Source organism: Amphiprion ocellaris, chromosome 18, assembly GCF_022539595.1.
Source record: "Amphiprion ocellaris isolate individual 3 ecotype Okinawa chromosome 18, ASM2253959v1, whole genome shotgun sequence".
NCBI lineage: Eukaryota > Metazoa > Chordata > Actinopteri > Pomacentridae > Amphiprion > Amphiprion ocellaris.
The window spans coordinates 28802149-28820797 of record NC_072783.1 but is presented as its reverse complement, the minus strand read 5'-3'; the positions used below and the strand labels follow the sequence as shown (position 1 = coordinate 28820797).

The 18649-nt window shown below is 40.0% G+C and overlaps 2 protein-coding genes and 1 long non-coding RNA gene across 4 annotated transcripts; 1 reads left to right on the top strand and 2 right to left on the bottom strand.

Moving 5' to 3' along the window:
- Positions 1-106: 106 nt before the first annotated feature.
- dbf4b (DBF4 zinc finger B) lies at positions 107-7690 on the bottom strand. Its single transcript, XM_023268311.3, has 12 exons — positions 7578-7690; positions 6865-7065; positions 5630-5821; positions 5273-5323; positions 5079-5148; positions 4611-4675; positions 4310-4343; positions 4161-4206; positions 3141-3272; positions 2805-2940; positions 2579-2712; positions 107-2463 (listed from the first exon to the last, which is right to left on the bottom strand). The coding sequence occupies exons 2-12, from the start codon at positions 7012-7014 to the stop codon at positions 936-938; spliced, it is 2538 nt and encodes an 845-aa protein (XP_023124079.2). The 5' UTR covers positions 7015-7065; positions 7578-7690; the 3' UTR covers positions 107-935.
- On the top strand, positions 1599-4496 carry LOC129347351 (uncharacterized). The gene is made up of 2 exons (XR_008599413.1): positions 1599-1791; positions 2382-4496. It is a non-coding gene; the product is annotated as an uncharacterized LOC129347351 (long non-coding RNA).
- A 1238-nt stretch (positions 7691-8928) lies between the features above and the next one.
- Positions 8929-18476, bottom strand: LOC111567297 (gap junction gamma-1 protein-like). 2 transcript variants are annotated; one of them, XM_023268305.3, is made up of 4 exons: positions 18434-18476; positions 18235-18316; positions 16976-17054; positions 8929-11657 (listed from the first exon to the last, which is right to left on the bottom strand). In XM_023268305.3, the coding sequence occupies exon 4, from the start codon at positions 11602-11604 to the stop codon at positions 10225-10227; it is 1380 nt and encodes a 459-aa protein (XP_023124073.2). In that variant the 5' UTR covers positions 11605-11657; positions 16976-17054; positions 18235-18316; positions 18434-18476; the 3' UTR covers positions 8929-10224. The 2 variants fall into 2 exon arrangements, with proteins under 2 accessions (XP_023124073.2, XP_035803149.2); XM_035947256.2 differs by having other exon boundaries at positions 18235-18467.
- Positions 18477-18649: the final 173 nt, after the last annotated feature.

Sequence of the window (18649 nt, the reverse complement as noted above, 5' to 3'; positions counted from 1 at the left end):
TCCCATTTGGCTCCTACAAGCACAGTCAGCATTTATTACCTAAACAGGAAAAATTGTCTTCACCGCAAGATCAAAAGCCGTTTCTAAAACATGCTGAAGGAAACGCTTAAGGCTAAAAACATTTATTTAAACACTGTACAACTTCACATTTTCCTTAAAGAATTGCTACTCTTCCACACAGTGACATCATGTGGCAATCCACTTTGTTGAGTGCATATTTTAAATGTACATGTTTAGGTGTGTTTACGAGCTGAGCAATAAGCAGTCTTTAATGGTAGGTGACCTCAGACTGTCAAGATAATAAACCTCCCTGGAGTTGCAGCACACTGCTGTGAAGCGCTCACATCACCTTGACAAAGCCAGTCCTTTGGCCCACCTTCAAAAGGCAGGAAAAGCTACATGACATTAATCAGACAGAGCGTCTCACAGGTTGTCAGTCGTCCACTCTGCAAATGCCTCGCCTGTTTGACCATCAACATCGGCACATGTGAGATCTGATCCAGGCGCAGCACTTACAGTAATTGAGTAATGCCCCCTTTCAGAAAGCCTCATTAAATTCTCAGTACCACCCTGTGTTCCCGGACATAGCTGCTGAATGACTGCAGTCAGCACGACGTACAGAATATTTCTTAGAGTTCTGTGCAGGAGAATTAGAGGTTGAGAGGTAAAATGATCGTGGACACATTTTAAATTCATGGGAAAATGCAGTATCCACAAATTAGCATCCAGTCCAATAAAGCAAAAGTTAAAATATGCATCTGTCACTTCAAAGTTTTAAATATGTTTTCAGTGTACAGCTGACTTGATGGGCTTAAGTGCTGCTCAGTGTTTCTTGCAGTAGAATACGTAGCTGCAAAGTCAAGGACTTGCTACTCCAAGTGCGTCTTTCATGCAGAGGTTCTTCCAGTTCTTAAAAAAAGTCAGGAAAATAATTATCAGTGCTGAACCTCAACAATCTGTACAACAGTTCTGGAAAATGTTGAAGGTTCCCTTTCTTCCCCGCACAGTGAGGCAGCTGGGGTTGATGGCTGAAGGACAGTGTGCAGATGTGACTCGTAGCTTGTGTCGTGCATCCAGGGACACGGCTTGTGGAGCAGTTCTTTATCGAGCTCAGTGTTCTGCTCAGAAGGCGTCAGGGGCGTAGCTGAGGTTGGACCCAACCGTGACAGCAGGTCACAGTCCCAGTCAGAGTCTGATGATGACGGACACAGCGTGGCCAGGTCTGGGATGAGGGCTGACTCGATACAGACCGACGTAGAGTGGGATAGTGAGCACTGTGAGTCTTGACTGGAAAACGCAAGGTGAGATTTATCACTGGGGAAGTCCTGTGGAGGATCAAACACCTTTGCTTTTGAGGACAGCAGGCATGACGACTGATCGGCAATGGAGTCAATTTGATTTGGTGCCTGAGTGAATCTCTGTACAGTAGGAAAACAAAAGGTGGTGAGAGTCTGTTTTAAACCAAGCAAATCCACAGTGCATGTGTTTAATGTCGAAGAGACATTTAAATTAGGACAAGATTGTATTGTCTGATAAGAGGCCTTGTCAAATAATAAATAGTCTTTGGTCGTTGCCATATTGTCACTTTGTGGTTTTGCAGATTTAAGCCTGTGTCCAGTACAGCCACTACCACACCCAAATGTTTCTGTCCTCCTCCTTTTTCTGCAGCTGTGTTCAGGGCTGGCAGATCGACAGCGCTTTTTGGGGTTTGGTGCCACAGATGACCATCGAGGGAAGGAATGAGATCTACATGACGACAACGTGGCGCGTTTCAAACCCGTTTTACAACATGTGAGTCCACTGAAATCAACAAGACCTTCTTGGTTTGATTCCTTCACTCCCTCTGCATTGGTCACAGGCACAGAGATGAGAAGTGGGCTGGAGAGAGGATCCATGACAGCTGAGACAAATTTGGACACACATTCTGCAGTGTTCATTTCACAAGTCTGTCCTTCCACAGTCTCCTCTGTGGTGTACTGTTGAGGACTGAGGACAGGGGGCTCTGAATAAGGATTTTCTATATCCATAACGTAGGAGGAATAGGGAACTTGTGGGCTGAGGACCGGAGGCAGGGAGTATGGGTCAGGGAGGCGACAAGAAGCACTGTGGCAGGGGGAGAGATGCTGAGCTTCCGGCTGTAAGTTGAGCGAGTCCTGGGTTTGTGGTTCAATATTCAGTACAGGCATGGCTGGGCTTGATAGTTGGATATCAGGGAACTGGCAGTCTGTCTCAGGATTGAAAGACTGAATGTCGGCAGGTAGAGTGGCTGGATTTGGGATGGTAAGCTGAACTCCTGATGATGGACTGGCAGGGCCAAAGGAAAGAAGACCTCTAGTAGGGCTGGAAACGTGAGTATTGAATGATGATTCTTGTCTCTGCAGGGCCTGAACAGCATGCTCCGTCTCAGCATCAGTAAGAGGCTCCAGTTCGAGGACATCATGGACAGGCAAAGGAGTTGGTGGTCTGGAGGACACAGAAAATCAATACTTGAAAAAACAGATTCCTAAAAAAACACAGTGGTTGTATGAAAGAGCAAATGCACGATGTTAGGACTTTGCTAGTAATAATCAAAGCTGACCTGTTCAGTGTTTCTTCTGATTCCAGAGAAGGTTTGGGGTCGAATCCCGGAAACATTTCAGTCATCAGTTGATCCACCATGCTGTAGTTCGAGGGATCCAGCACAAAGGTGCGGTGCTGGTCAGACTGCAAGTGCTTCAAGAACCAAAAAAAAAAGCCCACATTAAATACTGAGCAAAAAAATTCTTATGTGTTAATGAGAAAGAGCAATTCTGAAAGATTCACACCTCCTCCAGATTAGTGAAGGGTTGATGACAGCATTCGCAGTAAGACATATCCTTTTTGCGCGGCCGCCAAGGTGAAGGGTTACCACTGAGCGGGGTTTGGGATTTGTCCTGAGTACTGCCTTCAACTTTCTTTTCTCTAATTAACAAAGAATACATCATTATAAATCCACATGAACACACTTCCACAGCAATGAACAAACGTCTCTGCTGTTTAATTCTTGTTTCATGTGTTTTTACTATCAATCCCATACAAAAATAAACATGAATCCATACAGTACATCAGCACTATAATGGTCTATATAAATCAAACAATTATTGGCGCGCAGCTGAACAAACCTTGGTTTACTTTCTTCTTGCTCTGCCCGTTTTTCAAACCGAGGAGGAGGAGGAGATTCAAAGGGACTGAATCGGCCCAAGTAGCACAGAGAGGGGAACGTCATACACTGCATATGCAAAGGCTTGTATTTTCTGGATATATGGAAGATCAACAAAAGAATTATAAGTAAAATGTGTAAGAATCAAAATGTGAAAACAAATGAATATACATTATTTTGATGCTGAAAATCTGGCTGTGGATTTAAGTCGTTTGACTTTTATCATCATGTTTGAAATATCTTTGAACTGAAAATATTTTGAGGCTCTCATGTGAGATTATACATCTGACATCGCCTCCAGCTAGGTCTCCAGATGTCACGGGTTCAGTATCTCAAAGCAATGGCCTATACATTAGCCAGAGCACTTCAATTAACTGAAATGAGAAGGCAAATGATAAGACCTGTTCGCACACAGTGGTCCCCTGCAGGAACAGGCAGTGGAGCTTGCAAAGCCTCATCAAATAGAAATTGTATCCTCTTGGGTTCTGGGCTCCTGGGGAGCAGCTTCACTGAGGGGGCTTGTCACATTACATGATGGGACTTAACAAGTTCAATTAAGAAAATCATCCCGGGGCTGAAATGCACACCTGCACACCTACAGCACTAGCGCCCAGTGGGGTAGGAAGGGCAGAAACAGTGGGACAGATCACTGCCATCCATTCACTGTCATTATGCTCGACCTGCAAAAAGGATCTAATCTGATACTGAAGAACCATTACATGAACCTGTGCAGGCCAAAAAGCATCCCCTTTGCCTTGCTGAATTCTAGCTCCTCTCTCTTGATTGACTGGAATTTAAAATGGAGGATTGAGGTAGAGGACTGGGCTGCCTTGGTAATGTGAGAAAGTTTTGAGGGATTCCTGAGGGTCAGAGAAACTTTCTCCTCCTTAAGTGTACTGTTACTCTTAGATTCAAAGCCAATTTGTCTGTTAGAGAGAAAACAAATAATCAATAAACATAAACTGCACTGAGTGACACTCACCTGCTCAAGTCTTCAATTTTAAGATATGGAGATCTCAGAGCTGCAGCTGTAAACAAGAGACGTGAGGAGAAACCACAGAATAAGTGTATAATCAAAGAAAAGAGTGAGTATTGAGGAGAAATACACATAACTGAGGCACATAAACTAACCTTTGACAGCAGGCAAACCTTGCTTACTGTTAGTCTTTTGTAAAAAGAAAAAAAAAGCAAAACATCAGTATTTAATAAAAATCAACATACATTTGCAATGTTTTGCAATTTCAAATATTTTTGTATTGTCTTGAATCATTGCCTCTCATCAGTCATTTTTCTAATAAAATCATTATGTGTAAATGTTTCTGTTGTTTGCAGATCAATCATTATTTACTTTACCCCCCTTAAAATATAAGATCTGCTATATTTGGAAATCTGATGGGAATGATGTGAAAAGACAATCAGCTCAAACCCTTACCTCTGGTCTCTTATGTTTAGCGCTAAAGCTCCCTCGAGACAACTGTTTCAGATAAAAGAGGACATCTGATACCACGTTAAGGAGCAACACGTGATTTCCAAACAATGATCAAGAACTGTGAAACAGGCACAACGCTTTCTCAACAAAACAAGGTAAATATTATGTCACATAAACATTCACAACACTGTACACTTCTACGGTCAAAACATGTATATTTATGTTACTCAGGATACTTGAAAAGGCATTAAGTCTACAGTTCTGCAAGTCCAAGTGCAATAGAAATGATCACGGCTCAACATTTCTATGCTGGCTCACAACAGGACGCTTCATTTACCAAGATGCAGCAGCACAGAACAAAACATGAGAACTCACTTGGTGCCACCTGCTGTCAGCAGAGGTTTACTGCATGTTAATTATGTTTTGCGGTGAAATTCCTCTAATCACCATTTAAGCTGGTCAAAAGGATACCATCCACGAATAAGATCTTCACTCCCCATGATCGAGCGTTGGACAAAACACTGTTGCCATGCAGTCGCTCCTACGAGACAGATTCAACAGAAACAAGACACTAGTCAAGATATCAAACTATGTCAGGCCAGTCTAATATCACAACCCACTAAAACGTAACCCACAATTCTGCAACATAACGTGCATGAACTTACATTGTTGCGAATAGCTTTTTCAAGCAGAGCCTTGCCTCGGCTGCCACAAGCCTGTGGAAACAAATGTGGGTGAAATATCGAATAAATTTCATTGAGGTAAAACCCACTGGATTATTGTCTAAATTAATTACTGATGAAAATAAGATCAATAAATATTTGGAATCTTTTCTCATGAGTTTACATCACAATTTACATAATTCAGAACAGGGTATTCATTTGTATAATTTCATTAGATAGTAGTTAAGTGTAATTTTTTAAATGTATTATATAGAATATATTTATGGTATTAGATCACTGATCCAAAGCTTGAGGGGTGGCGGTAAAAACGTTTTAAAACGTGTTGGTAACGCTCCGTACCATTGGTCGAGGAGTTCCTGGTTGTGGTTTGTCAATGCTGAGGCTACTCTCCTTCTGCTTAATCAGATGTTTGGTTTCTTCACTGGTCCCCTTTGCTCCTCCTTTGGTAACCACACACTTTTCCTCCTTCAGGCCCTCCTGGCTTCCAGTCACAACAAAGCTTACATCCTTGTGCAGGAAACTCTCAACCCTCTTTAAAAGAAAAAAAAAATCACCTGCTCATGAGTTTTTGCTGAGACATTGTTCGTTGTCAAACTTATGGTAAAGGTGGTGTACAACTGAAGAAAACAGCATTGGTTGCATTTTTTTTGTAGCTGAAAACAGGCCTTTCAGGGGTACACCAAGCATGATAGTCCATATCTAGCAAAGGCAAAGAGTTGGTATTACCACATTTTACAGAAATTTATTCATTTTCTTAATATTTCTGACAATTTGAAAAACAAAAATGTCTATTACATTTGAGTAAAAGAAATCTAAATTAGCAAATCTGTTAAAAAAAATTTAGGGCTGTGGCGTAGTGGTTAGTACTTTCGCCTTGCAGTGAAAAGATCCCCGGTTCGCATCCCAGCCTTCACCGGGATCTTTCTGTTCTCTCCGGGTTCTCCATATTCCTCCCACAGTCCAAAAATATGCTTAGGTTAATTGATTATTCTAAACTGCCTGTAGGTGTGAGTGTGATTGTTTGTCTGTTTATGTAGCCCTGCGACAGACTGTCAACCTGTCCAGGGGGTCCCCTGCCTTTGCCCCAAGCCAGCTGGGATAGACGCCAGCACTCCCTGCGACCCTAATGAGGACTGAGCAGTGTATAGATAATGGATGTTAAAAAAATGTATTGCTAGTTTAATTTTCAATTCTTGTTATCTTAGTGCTAGACGATTTTTCTTTGTGGCTGGCTAAAACCTTGGTAGGGCTTGTCAGAGAAATTCTGTATACAGGAAAACCCTGGGTAAGGATATTGTCAGCTTATAGTTTGAGTACTCCTTCAGTGCACTTTCTACTAAAATCATAAGATGATCTGATCAGATGATTGGTTTCAAAACATAGCCAAATGACCACATTTTTCCTTAACTGATTGGGTACAAAATTACATTTTTTTTTGCAAATTATTTAGAGTAACAGTGTTATTAGCCTAAATCAAAACCTGATAACAATCCTTGCATACACACTACAATACGCAAGATTCTTGTTCTTTAGGAGCTCCAAAAAATACAGACTCCACGGGTACACATGCTTACCCCTCCTAGAAGAGATATGGCCTCCAAAAGCAGGGCTGTAGGGCGTTTCTTCACATTGTCCAGGTAGAAGGTCATCCCCTCCAGCTTCTTCTCCCCAGGACTGAGCTTTCCTAGAAGCCCTCGTTCCTTGGAGTACTGCTGCGGCTGCATTACCCTGGTGCAGTAAAGGAGCTCACGACTTCACACCAAAACACCACGACCCTACGTTAAAATAAGAACAAAACAAGGTCTTATTCCAACCAAATAACTGCAGCAGAACTTGTTAATAACTAAACTGTTTTGTCCAATTCGTTGGGTAACTTCATGCAAGACCCCCAAGGCCTTACTTAAAAAAAAAAATCAGTATTAGTCTAAGAATAGCATGTCTTTCTAACAGTTAAATGTCCTTTGCTGTTTGTCAAAGGTTGGACTGAGGGGGGTTTGACAGAACATTGTTTAAAACAATACTGTAAAAAGTTTAAGCTTGTCATGCTTCAGTCCTGCAGAAGGAGCATTGAGCCATAGTTTAATATCAAACCACACCTGCGCAGTCTGAGCATCAAGATAGCCACACTGTTAGCCTAACAGCTCTCAAACTTAGCCGTAACTGCTAAGCTCTAGCTAACCTTAGCTAGGTTAGCTTTCCTCAAAATAGACGACAGAAAACGTTTAGTAGACTACCTGGCCTTCTAACAGATTGTCGGTGGTGGAATAACGAACGACCGCACAATTACGTTTTGTTGCTGTGCTGTAGAGGTGCGATAAAAACAAATAGTCGCTATTAGTTCATCGAAAGCCGGTGAAGCTGTGACCGCCGCTTTTTCAAAAACACTGGCGGAGATGCGGACGCACAGGTGACGTCAAATCCGGCATAACTCTGCCTTCAGGTGCTTTTTAAAAAATACACCGGATCTACACGTCTGAAGGGCTGCCAGTTTCTCTGACTTCTTAACCGATTAATTTCTGTTTTCTATTTAATCACTGAATTAAATGAAAATCCTCCGATTGCAAGGCTGCTCCTTACACACGCCATTATCTCGAGCTTAAACGTTGGCTTCGATAACGTTTTTTGTAGTTGTGAGTTTTACGTGACGTCTGACAGTTCTAAACGCAGCACAAGTCATTTTCTATGCAAGTTATTTTTTCTCTGGTTATTCTAGTTTTTTGGAGTTAACACATGAATCTTTTCGTGGTTGAGATCAATAATTCCTTCAATAATACACGTATAGCCTATTTGAAGGATGTATACATATAGGAATTTGCAGATTTAAGTAAGTAACAAAAGGTCATATCAGCCTGAACTAATAATATGTAAAGACAAGAATTTGGTGCTTGTTTAATAAACTAAAATATACACAAATAATTCTCACCTCTAATCTCTGGGTTGATGCCTGCAGATGATTTTTCAGCTGATCATCACTCCAACTGATAATCGTCAGTACTGTTTAATTTCAGTTTCAATAAGCAGCTCTCCAGAAAAAAAATCCTTATGATCCTTCATGACTTACTATCGCTAAGTCACAGCAATGACTGGGAAATTAAACAATAGGTTGTGCTTGAATAAGTGATAGAATAAAACATACTCCTTGTACTCATCATGAGTGAACCAACTTAAACAGTTTTCTCAGCATAGTAGTTATCAGAGGGACCTTTAAAATGAGTACATGGCCTCAAAATATTGCTTGTTACTGGTGTTTGTCTTCTCTTTCAAAATGAACACATTTATTTAAAAGTGTGGATGTCCTACAGATGGTAAAATTTAATTTTAAAACTTAATACACTCAATCATTGTTGCATTAGCTACCAACATCCAACACTGAGCAAAAGTGCTAAAACAAACATGAATAACTTTTGGGAGGTTTTACCAGCTGAACCCCCGCTGAATCAGAACATAAGATGTAAAACTGTAAATGTTAATAAATTTTCTTTCCTCATCCTGTCCAGCAGAGGGCAATGTGCCTGTAAATACAGCAGCTGAACTAGGACCCATATGCCCACATAACCTTTCAGAAATTCTAACTTAAATTAATACTGTAAACCTCGTCTTAACACCTAAATCGTTATATGTAAGACAAAGACCATAAGACAAATACAAATTCTTTATTCAAAACATGCACTTCTTGTTCATAAAAATAGTTTTTCAAAAAATGAACACTGGCAGTGCAAACAAATAGCCCTAATGGCATTTCAGTTTAAAGACCTGTAAATGAAAATATTTTGATGAAAAAGAATTGTGTGTACCAGGTCGAATGGAATAACAGTTGAGAAAAATTTCACAGCATAAACTTGAAATAAAAATATGTCAAAAATGATAATAGCTTGACAGTAAGACACTAACAACAGCTATAATATCAGGGTTACGTTGCTAAACATTGCCAAACATTTCCATTTCCCGATACAATTTACAATCTGTCAAAACACTTACATGAGATCTTATTTTCTCTCTCCAAAAAATGGCAAAAAGGCTGTAACCTTACCAACTGAAAACATGGTGAAACTACCAGCTTAAACATACTTCAGTTTACATTTTCTTTATGGTTCTGGAAAACAATCAATCCACATGAAAGATGATCAGGTTAAAAAAAAAAAACAACACTTTGCATATTCAGAAACAGCAATATCGTTCAAAGCTTGAAACCCTGGATGGTGAACTGGTGAATATTTATATAGACAGCAGGACTGAGGTCCTGTTTTCAGTCTATGGTGATTTTATAAAAAGAAAAAAAATATGTTGAACATAAAGTGCTGCATAGTCAGCCTGAAACAGCTCTCTGACTGTTTAAATAAGGCACTAGAGATTACAGCATAGAGGCCCCTGTTAAATTACGGCACCAAGACCTTACAGCAAAAGCTATTAAAATATATAGTTATTTTGATACTTTCACTCTACTGTAATGCAATGCTGTTCACATTTGCAGCAGAGCTAAACATCATTTTGTGCCACAGTCACATTATTTTCAACTGTTTCTTGCAAGTTGCTGTGTAAATGTTAGTAGCAGGGTCTGTTTCATTGCTCAATGCACAACACTAACACTGAAACCGTGCAGCAAAACTGTACAAGTTTATACTTATGCTAATGAAGCCATGACTATTTTGTTTCTCCCAGAGGTGTAAAGGTTGCTTTTAGACAACTTTCTACTTGAAATAACATATTTTTAAACTACTAAAGGCATTTTTTTGCATATCTATGTAAACTGTAACTGAATTTTGCACCCAATGAATCTCCAGCATAGATGCATTAAACATGCTGTTTACTAGCAGAAGAGACATTTCGGTTTATAAATGAGTGTTAAATTTGTTCTTATCGATACAGTAATGCAAATACTGTGTTTGCTGAGGATTTGCATTGCTTCAAGAATAACAAGAAAATAAGTCTGTGCTTCAGATCCACTCAGAGCCCTTTATCACTCCATATTTGCTGCTACTGCTGTTGCCACTGCTGCCTCTGTCCGTGTCAGCCTTGCTGGAGGCATGTCTGGAGGCCTGCCGGTGTTTGCGTTCGCGGTGAGGCTTGCTGTGGTTATTGCTGTGGCTCTGCCGCTGGCTGTAGGACTGGCTGTTAACCTCCAGCTTGTTCGGAGGCTGACCGATGTCCTTATGAACACCTCTGGGGGCATCTCCCATCCCATCTCTGCACAGGTTTTCATCATTATTGGTGTACTGCTGACGCTCCTCTTGGGCAATGTTGACGTGGTTCTGCCGACACGCTATCTTGGCATTAGTGAGGTCGGTGATGGGTAGTGGCTGGCTGTGGTTTCCAGTGGGTACCAGAAGAGGCTTTATGGCGATGTTGTAACCCGGTGGAGCCGATGGTGCATTCCAAGAAAAGGGGTAGCTGCTGTAATCGTCTCCGCTCAGTCCCGCCTCATTCAGAGCCCCTTGCCCCCTTGTAAGCCTGTATAGCTCGTCGTCAGGGAGCTGCACCTGGCGGGAGCGTATAATTTCACAGATGGTACCGATGCCCAGGTGAAGCATCTCCCATATATTGAGGACCAGACAGAGCACGGAGACCATGTACATGATGAGGAGAAAGATGGTTTTTTCAGTCGGCCGTGACACAAAGCAGTCCACGCGATGAGGGCAGGGCAGCTCTGAGCATACATAGTTGGCAGGTACAGCAAATCCATACAGGAAGTACTGTCCACACAAGAAAGCCACCTCCAGCAAGGAGCGGGCCAAGAGCTGGATGACATAGATGCGCATCAGTCCATCTTCTTTGATACGCTGACGCCCGTCATGGCGGACCTTCCCTTTCACTTGTCTGTCACCGCTGCCTCCTTTTGCTGCTTCCCCACCGTCGCTCTCAACCTCTGTCATTTCGTAGATCATTGGGTCTTCCTCGTTGTGATCCTCAGCCTCTTCAGTGCTGCTGTGCTGCTTTCTGCCTGCCAGATAGTGCTTCTTGGGTTTCCTTCGGGAAAATCCACTCACTCCCCTGCTGTCAGCCTGCTCCTCTGCCCGAGCAATCTTGTTGACAGCGTATCCCAGGTACATGAGCGACGGCGCAGCCACCAGAATGATTTGGAAAACCCAGAAGCGGACATGTGAAAGTGGTGCGAAGGCGTCGTAGCAGACGTTCTCACAGCCTGGCTGGCCAGAGTTGCAGACAAACTTGCTCTGCTCATCGTAGTAGATGGACTCACCACCTACAGCTGTCAGCACAATGCGGAAAACAATGAGGACAGTGAGCCAGATTTTGCCCACAAATGTGGAATGGTTGTGGATTTCTTCCAGCAGGCGAGTCAGGAAACTCCAACTCATGGTAGTAGCTGGGAGACTACAGTGAGAGGCAACATACACCTTCTGTTACTGCCCTGGAGAAAGAAAAGAAATGATAATGAGAAAAAATATCTACATTATACTCACAAAAAAATCACAATGTATTCCTTAAGTTGAACCAAACTGTAGGGGCATTTTGTCTCAGATTACCACCTGAGGTTGTTATGGCTTCTCTATACTAACTGAAAAAAGTAAACTAACCAATTAGGAGAGAGTGAACAAGACTACACTAGTTTTTCAAACTAAAACAATATGAAGCAAAGTCACACAAAGAGCAAAGCTAATTATAATTGGCCAATACAACATTTAAAGCAAATTAAGACTGGCAAAAATAAATACTGATATGCATTAAATGACTGTTTTGACTTATCTGAGGCACTAAATGGTGATTATGCATTCCCTCTAATGAAATCAAATCATAATTTTGGTGCTGAGACAACAATAATATAGATGATTACTAAAACATAGGTTTGTATGAATTTCATAAGATGGACATGGATATTTAAAGATCTATTTTCAGTGTGTGGTTTTATGTTGAAATGAATCCATCCAAAGTGTAACTCGTGTTATTCTGAGAAAAAGTGTGCTCCTCCTGACATACCCTCCACTTTTACAAATGAACATACGGTGAAATCACTTTCACCAAAGACCTCATTATTGTTAAATATTTTTTCCATTTAAAGACAAGCACATTATCAACCCAGAAGCCACTGAAATCACTTTACAGGAATTCCAGCCGTCTTAACAGTCTGATATGCAGAAAGGGAAAAAAAAAAGATTATTTATTAATCTGTCATTTTGAGTGTGTCTCTCAATGTGTCTCTCTTTCCCACGCACAGAATAAATGGGTCAGTTTTCATTCTACAAATAAAGACGCTGCACACTCATCTACTGTATTCACAAAGCTCCAGTAGTTGGCACGGAGAGCTCTGAGCACTTAACTCATCTGCAGGAGGCACACCTCCCTCCAAACACAGTTACTGTGATTTGTAATGCAACGCAGGCCACTACTTTGTCTTTCCTGTACATGGCTATCAAGCAACGCATTTCTTCACAATAACAACACTTTTATCCTCCTTCTTTTAATAGCTGTGCCTTAAAACTCAAGTCTAAACACAACCGTGGCAATAATACACAAAAGAAAGAGTAATGATGACAATGGAATGTCTAACCATAATTGCTATTGTTAACTGAACTTCCCTGACAGGCATTTTACTTGACATTATTACTATGTCTGATCATCCAGATGCTCTGTCCCCTACAAACGAATGATAAGTACTTTATTTGTGCTGGAAAATTAAACCTGAAACACTAAGACCAGTTCACTGTTCTAGTCATCTAGTCATCGATTTTTTTCAAGTTTAATTTCACTAAATTACAGTGTTATACATAGTGGTGCATTAAAAAGCACAAGAAGGCTAATAATGAACAGTAAATGTGTAATAATTTTAAATACTTTTATACTCCAAACTGTGAGGCATTTACTACCATCTATATATTGCTGTCAGATGTGCATTAACCCTAAATGCATTTGCCATTTATCCCCACAGAATGTGACAGGTATTTATATTTTAAAAAAACTCATTAACTAAAGTAAAGCCATTAATTGATTGTCCATAATGGAACCACATTATGTTACTTATATAACACATTAGGAGCTGCTTAACATTACTTTTTAGCGACAGCAATGTGCAAGCTGTGATTTACACACACATTATATTGCATAGATATTATACAACTGAGGAATTAAGTATATTAAGCTGTTTATGTACTCATCTCCAGAGCAACACAACTGAATAAAAATATTAACAAGAAGAAGAAGAAAATTGGTACAGAAACATAGATTTCTTTATCAGTTCAATTTTCTATCAGTCCACAATAAAATAATTGGTCCACTACTGAACTAGAAGCCAACATACTGCAGCTAACCCTGAAAAACCTCTGTTTAACCTGAAGACACCCATCTGCTCAAATCTAACACTGCAGACGCCGCATGTGAGGGAAAAGGTCCAGACAGTCTGCACATGTGATGTGTGTCTCAGTGTGTGTGCATTTGTGTATGTGATGTTGGGGGGTTTCTTAAAATAGTCTGTATTCAAACACTCTATCTCCTGTGTTGCTGTTAATATATGCATTTTACAGTCATCTACCAACGGGGGACAGAGACTGAGGCAGAGGTCAGGTGATACAGGAACATGCCTGGGGTTGCTGTGCTGTCGACGTAAAATAAGTTGTCAATACATCGTTCAGGGCATGAATCAAAAAGCCATTCTTTCAATCTGTTTTCAGTTCAGATCTTAGTGTAAACTGAGAAGAAATCTGTTATTTCCGCAGGAGCCTGACCACATGACAAGGTAACGTGGGACTTTCTGTTATTTGTTTTCCATATGGTTGCAAAAGGATTAGAAAATTAATCAGGAGCAATTCTGATAATAGCTCTGACATCAGGTTAATTGTTTAAGAAAATTGTTTAAGAAAATGTGTCACTGTTTTATGACACTCTACACTGAATACTCACATTGTGAACATCAGCATTCCCCCGCTAATATTATATTGTCTCTCATAAGTAATACAATCATTAAAATAATAAAAGGTTTATGGCAATGTGGAATGGTACTCTGCTTTTATTGGGTTTTCTTTTATTTTGTCCTGTCCAATGCTTTTTGTTACATCCTGTTTGTATGAAAAGTGTAATACAAAGTCGGACTGATGGATTGATTTGATTGGTATTAAACATAAACACAAATTCTGGATTAAATTTGTTACTATCAAAGTACAAATCCAGTTCTATGAGTGCATATGCAAGGCTCCAAACACTTCTACTGAGGCTGTGACGCAGAAATTTTCTTGTACTGACACTTTGTAATAATAAGCGTACTGACACGCTGTCACACTGAGTCACTGTGACAAAAAAGCAGGTCCAGCTGCTGCGAACAAAAGAGTTGAAATTCTTCTTAAGGTCTCGCTCTGTGAAGAAAAAGAAAAGTTTTGACTCTCTCATGAAAAGTCACGTGCCCTCTCAAACTGCACATCTGGCCATGTTGTGTAATGCACCATTTGGAGGCTCAGTAGCACAACTTTCACCACCCAAACACAAATCTAAAAAAAATGCAAAAATCTCAAGAAACTGAGACAATCCCTCACATTGCTCATTTTCAGCTCATCAGCAAAGCAAGACAATAACAGAATTTAAAATAATTGAACTGTGAGCCATAAAATCATTCATTTTAGGGATTAATAATCTGCTAAGTATACATCACAGGTAGGTCTAATTGATCCTTTTGAACGAAAGTAATGACCAACTCAAAAACAGGTTTAATAATAAATGCTTTAACTGAACCTTGGGGTGTTTTTGACAGCTGGTACATTGTGATATCTTGAGAACGAGGACATATGCTTGTCACAAGCATTGAGGTTATGTGGTATCTGCTGACAGAATGGTGGTAAATCTATTTCTTACAACCCTACTTTGTATTTTTCTAAATTATGTGCAGCTTGTGTACCAGATTTGAATACATTTTACTCACCAAACAACAAACTTCAACATTGGCACACTAGTTGGGGAAGCAACCTAAGTACACGTGATCAGCAATCCCCTAATTTTGAGATAATTGTGAGAAAACAGAGCCTTGGCCTCCCAACGCGAACATAAACAAATGGGTGAATAAACATGTGTTTAGATAATTGCCTTTAAGTTATCGTGGCCAGATTTTTGGGATAAACACACCATGTTAAACACATACGCACCAAACCAGAGCCTGTTGTCAACACTTTTTCTGTCACATACCTCAATGAAATCACTTAATTTAGTGGTAGGAAAAACAGAACATAAACCTCACACTTATGCCTTAATGTAAAACTCCTTAGTCTAAAAATGTAGCAACAGCCCTGTAGTCAAGGTTACAAGCAGTGCCACACTGAAAGCCTGAAGGTGGTATAGTTCACTTTCTCCAGATGTCTCCCATCCACAGACCAGCAGCCTCCTGCTTCCTACAGAGCCTGTAAAAAAACCCAGCTTTGTACATACCTATCTAAGAAGGCTTCAAGCTGTGAACGTAAAGGTTTGTGGTTTCCTTCAAAGCAGTAAAAGTGATGCTCCACCCAAAATCTATCTTCGAGTATGAAACACTCACCAACTATTAACTTGAAAGGCAACTGTAAAAAGTTGGCAACTGTAAAAAGTTTGTAGTTTGCTGACATGGCTCTTTAAGTATTTTTGGGGGGTATTTTTCCTTGATTGGACCCACGCTACACAGTAGAAAGCTGGTGGTGGTGGGAAAAATCGAAATAAAGAAGGGAACAACGTGCAGCAAACATCCTCGGTTGGACCTAAACCAGGCATGGTGCGACCACACAGTCAGCATCTTAAATGCAAGAAACCCTTGCAATGTCATACAGACTGAGGAAATGGTTCAGCTGTTTCCATGTTGCATTCGGAAGCCAATCAGTCAACGGGAATTCAGAGTTACAAAGAAGCTAGAGGCAGGTTTGTGTGGACAACCCATGAGCACTAATGAGGACTGAATCAAGAAACAAAACAATGACAATAGCCAGCAGAATAAACCAGAGGCAGAAAACACCATCACTACATGTCATAGCTGACTTGCTTTAACAGAACAATAAATAATGTCCTGAGGAATAGCTCCAACTAAAGAAAGAACTTCAGGTGTAGTTACCTAATCTTTAGGTCCAGCTTGGCTTGCCACTGTAACTAACGTTTAAGATGTCAAAACACACTGAGGTTGCAGCAAGCGGAACATAATCTGATCTCGACACAAGCCTCCAGCAAGAAGGGTTACTTTGTCTACCTGCAAAAAATCGATAGCAGTACACAATGACTGCATAACCCAACAAATGTCCTGCTACACAGCTGGGAAATACTGTGTAGTACTAGAGGAGCAAGTGTTATTTTCAGTAAATAAAAACAGTTTGGGGGCATTTTTATGCTTTATTTTATAGTGGCAGCTGAGAGACAGGAAACACAGGAGAGAGTTGGTGAAGGACATGCAGGAAATGGTCTCCACCCGGGAACTGAACCAGGAACTGGGGGCTCACTGCTCAGGACATTGGCGTCTACGTGGTATGCAACCAAAGCCTATTTCTTATTACATTAACATTTTAATATATGCTATTCCTATTAGGGAAGTAAACACTGTTCACCACTCTGTGCTTTTTCTGCAAAATTTACACCTAATATTATTGCAATTTTGACAGTTATGAGTGCCTACAAAGCATGGTAGATTCCAGCTTTCTGGCATTTATCTTGACTCAGTAATAACAACAAAGTGAGGTCTAATGAATTTATGAATGGCCTTATGAATGTATTTCTTTCCTATGAAGTGAATCTTGTTACCTGATTGTGTTATCCTTTGTTTGCTTCCTGTCCTCCTCGTTATCCCAGCCAAAATTCAGAGATTACGAACCCTGTGTGCCTGTAAAGTCAACAGAGATAATACAATAAATCATCTGTTTTTGTTGTTCAAAGGAAGGTGAGAGAGTTTTGTGATGATTTTAACACATATGTGTAGATGTTTAAAGTCATAGACCTTTGCTTAGCCTCTAGTTTGAACCCTTTCATAGTGAAACAATGCCTGACCATTACAATTACAGTTGTCAACTTCTAAGCCTATATGTTCTTCCAGTCACATATAATTCTGTTTTCACGTACTACTAATGAAAATATTGTACATATAAAGCTTGCAAAGCTCAGAAAGCCTCAAAAAGAACAACATGCAGAACAGCTTTAGATAATTCCAGTAAGATTTCGTGCTGTATGTGCACTAAAACTGATAAAATGTAAGGTATTTATAAGTGTGAGCCAAAATAATGAAACTGATAGGGACTGACAAAACCAATTCAGTTCAATAAATGATAGAAAAACGTAAATACAGCACATTGTCTTATTGATCCCAATGAGCTACAGTGAATTGGTAATGCATTTAGATTAATTAGATTTTTGTTAATTTGTTTACTTCACTTGATGAAGCTTTGCTGCTCTTCTCTTTTTTACTTATATAATGTTAGCTAATTAGCTAATTGAATATCTTTGAGTTTTAGAGTGTTGGACTCTGATAACAAGCCATCTTTGAGTTGGCAAACTGTGATGGTATATTTCACTTTGCTTGTCACAATTCATAACGAAAATTAATGACTAAAAATAAATGACACCTCCTCAGATCACCTGGAGCTGCAATTTCTGGTGCTAGCATTATGCTAACACTAAGGGAAATAATGAAAACTTTTCTGAGAGAGGTGTTTTATAACTCAACCTTCATGAAAATATGATGTATATAGCTTATTGAATTTTATACATTCGTAACAAATACGTTTGAAGTAATATAGTGACTTAAAAAACTGTAAAATAACCGCTAAATAAATTTCAAGCAGATAACTGAACTGCTAGCAAACGGTACTGACTTTGCTAAACTAGCTAATTTAGCATCATTGCTTGTTCAGTTAAAACTCACTCAAATTATAGGGAGGAAACAATGGAAAGGCAAATTTCAAAGTATTTCTGGTACCTTCGTGTTTTTCTGTAGTTTTTCAGAACGTTTTCCTCCAGCAAATTTTCCCAAATATTAATGTACTCACAGTTCATCAAAGCTCCCTCACCTTTTCAGGCGCACATTTCTGGATCAGCGTCTGGACCTTATTGACCGGCAAAACGCGGTGCTCCAGTGAAAACAGGAAAAATCTTCACCGCCGAATAACAGAAAAGAATATAACACTCTCATCCAGTCATAAAAACACCCTGAAAGTTTCATGCGAGTTAGGTTCTTATTCATTAAAATGTAAAATTAGCTGTTTTTACCGCGCAGCCTGGAGTGAAGAGGGAGACAGTGTGATTGTATCAGCAGAGGAAGACAAAGTGGCTGCAGGAGGCAGGAGGGGTTTCAGAGAGAGAGAGAGAGAGAGAGAGAGAAAGTCAAGCATCATAGCACAGTTTCCCTGTTGATGTGGAGTGAGACACATGGGGAAATTGAGAAAATTAAGCTATGCATGTGTATCTTTTCAAGGAACATACGAA

Coding starts and splice junctions, on each gene's coding strand:
- dbf4b (XM_023268311.3), bottom strand. CDS start 7,014: ATGCAGCCGCAGCAGTACTCCAAGGAACGAGGGCTTCTAGGAAAGCTC. Junction 5,149..5,272: donor AAAAAGCTATTCGCAACAAT/GTAAGTTCATGC, acceptor TCTGTCTCGTAG/GAGCGACTGCATGGCAACAG. Junction 3,273..4,160: donor AAAATTGAAGACTTGAGCAG/GTGAGTGTCACT, acceptor CCATATATCCAG/AAAATACAAGCCTTTGCATA.
- LOC111567297 (XM_023268305.3), bottom strand. CDS start 11,604: ATGAGTTGGAGTTTCCTGACTCGCCTGCTGGAAGAAATCCACAACCAT.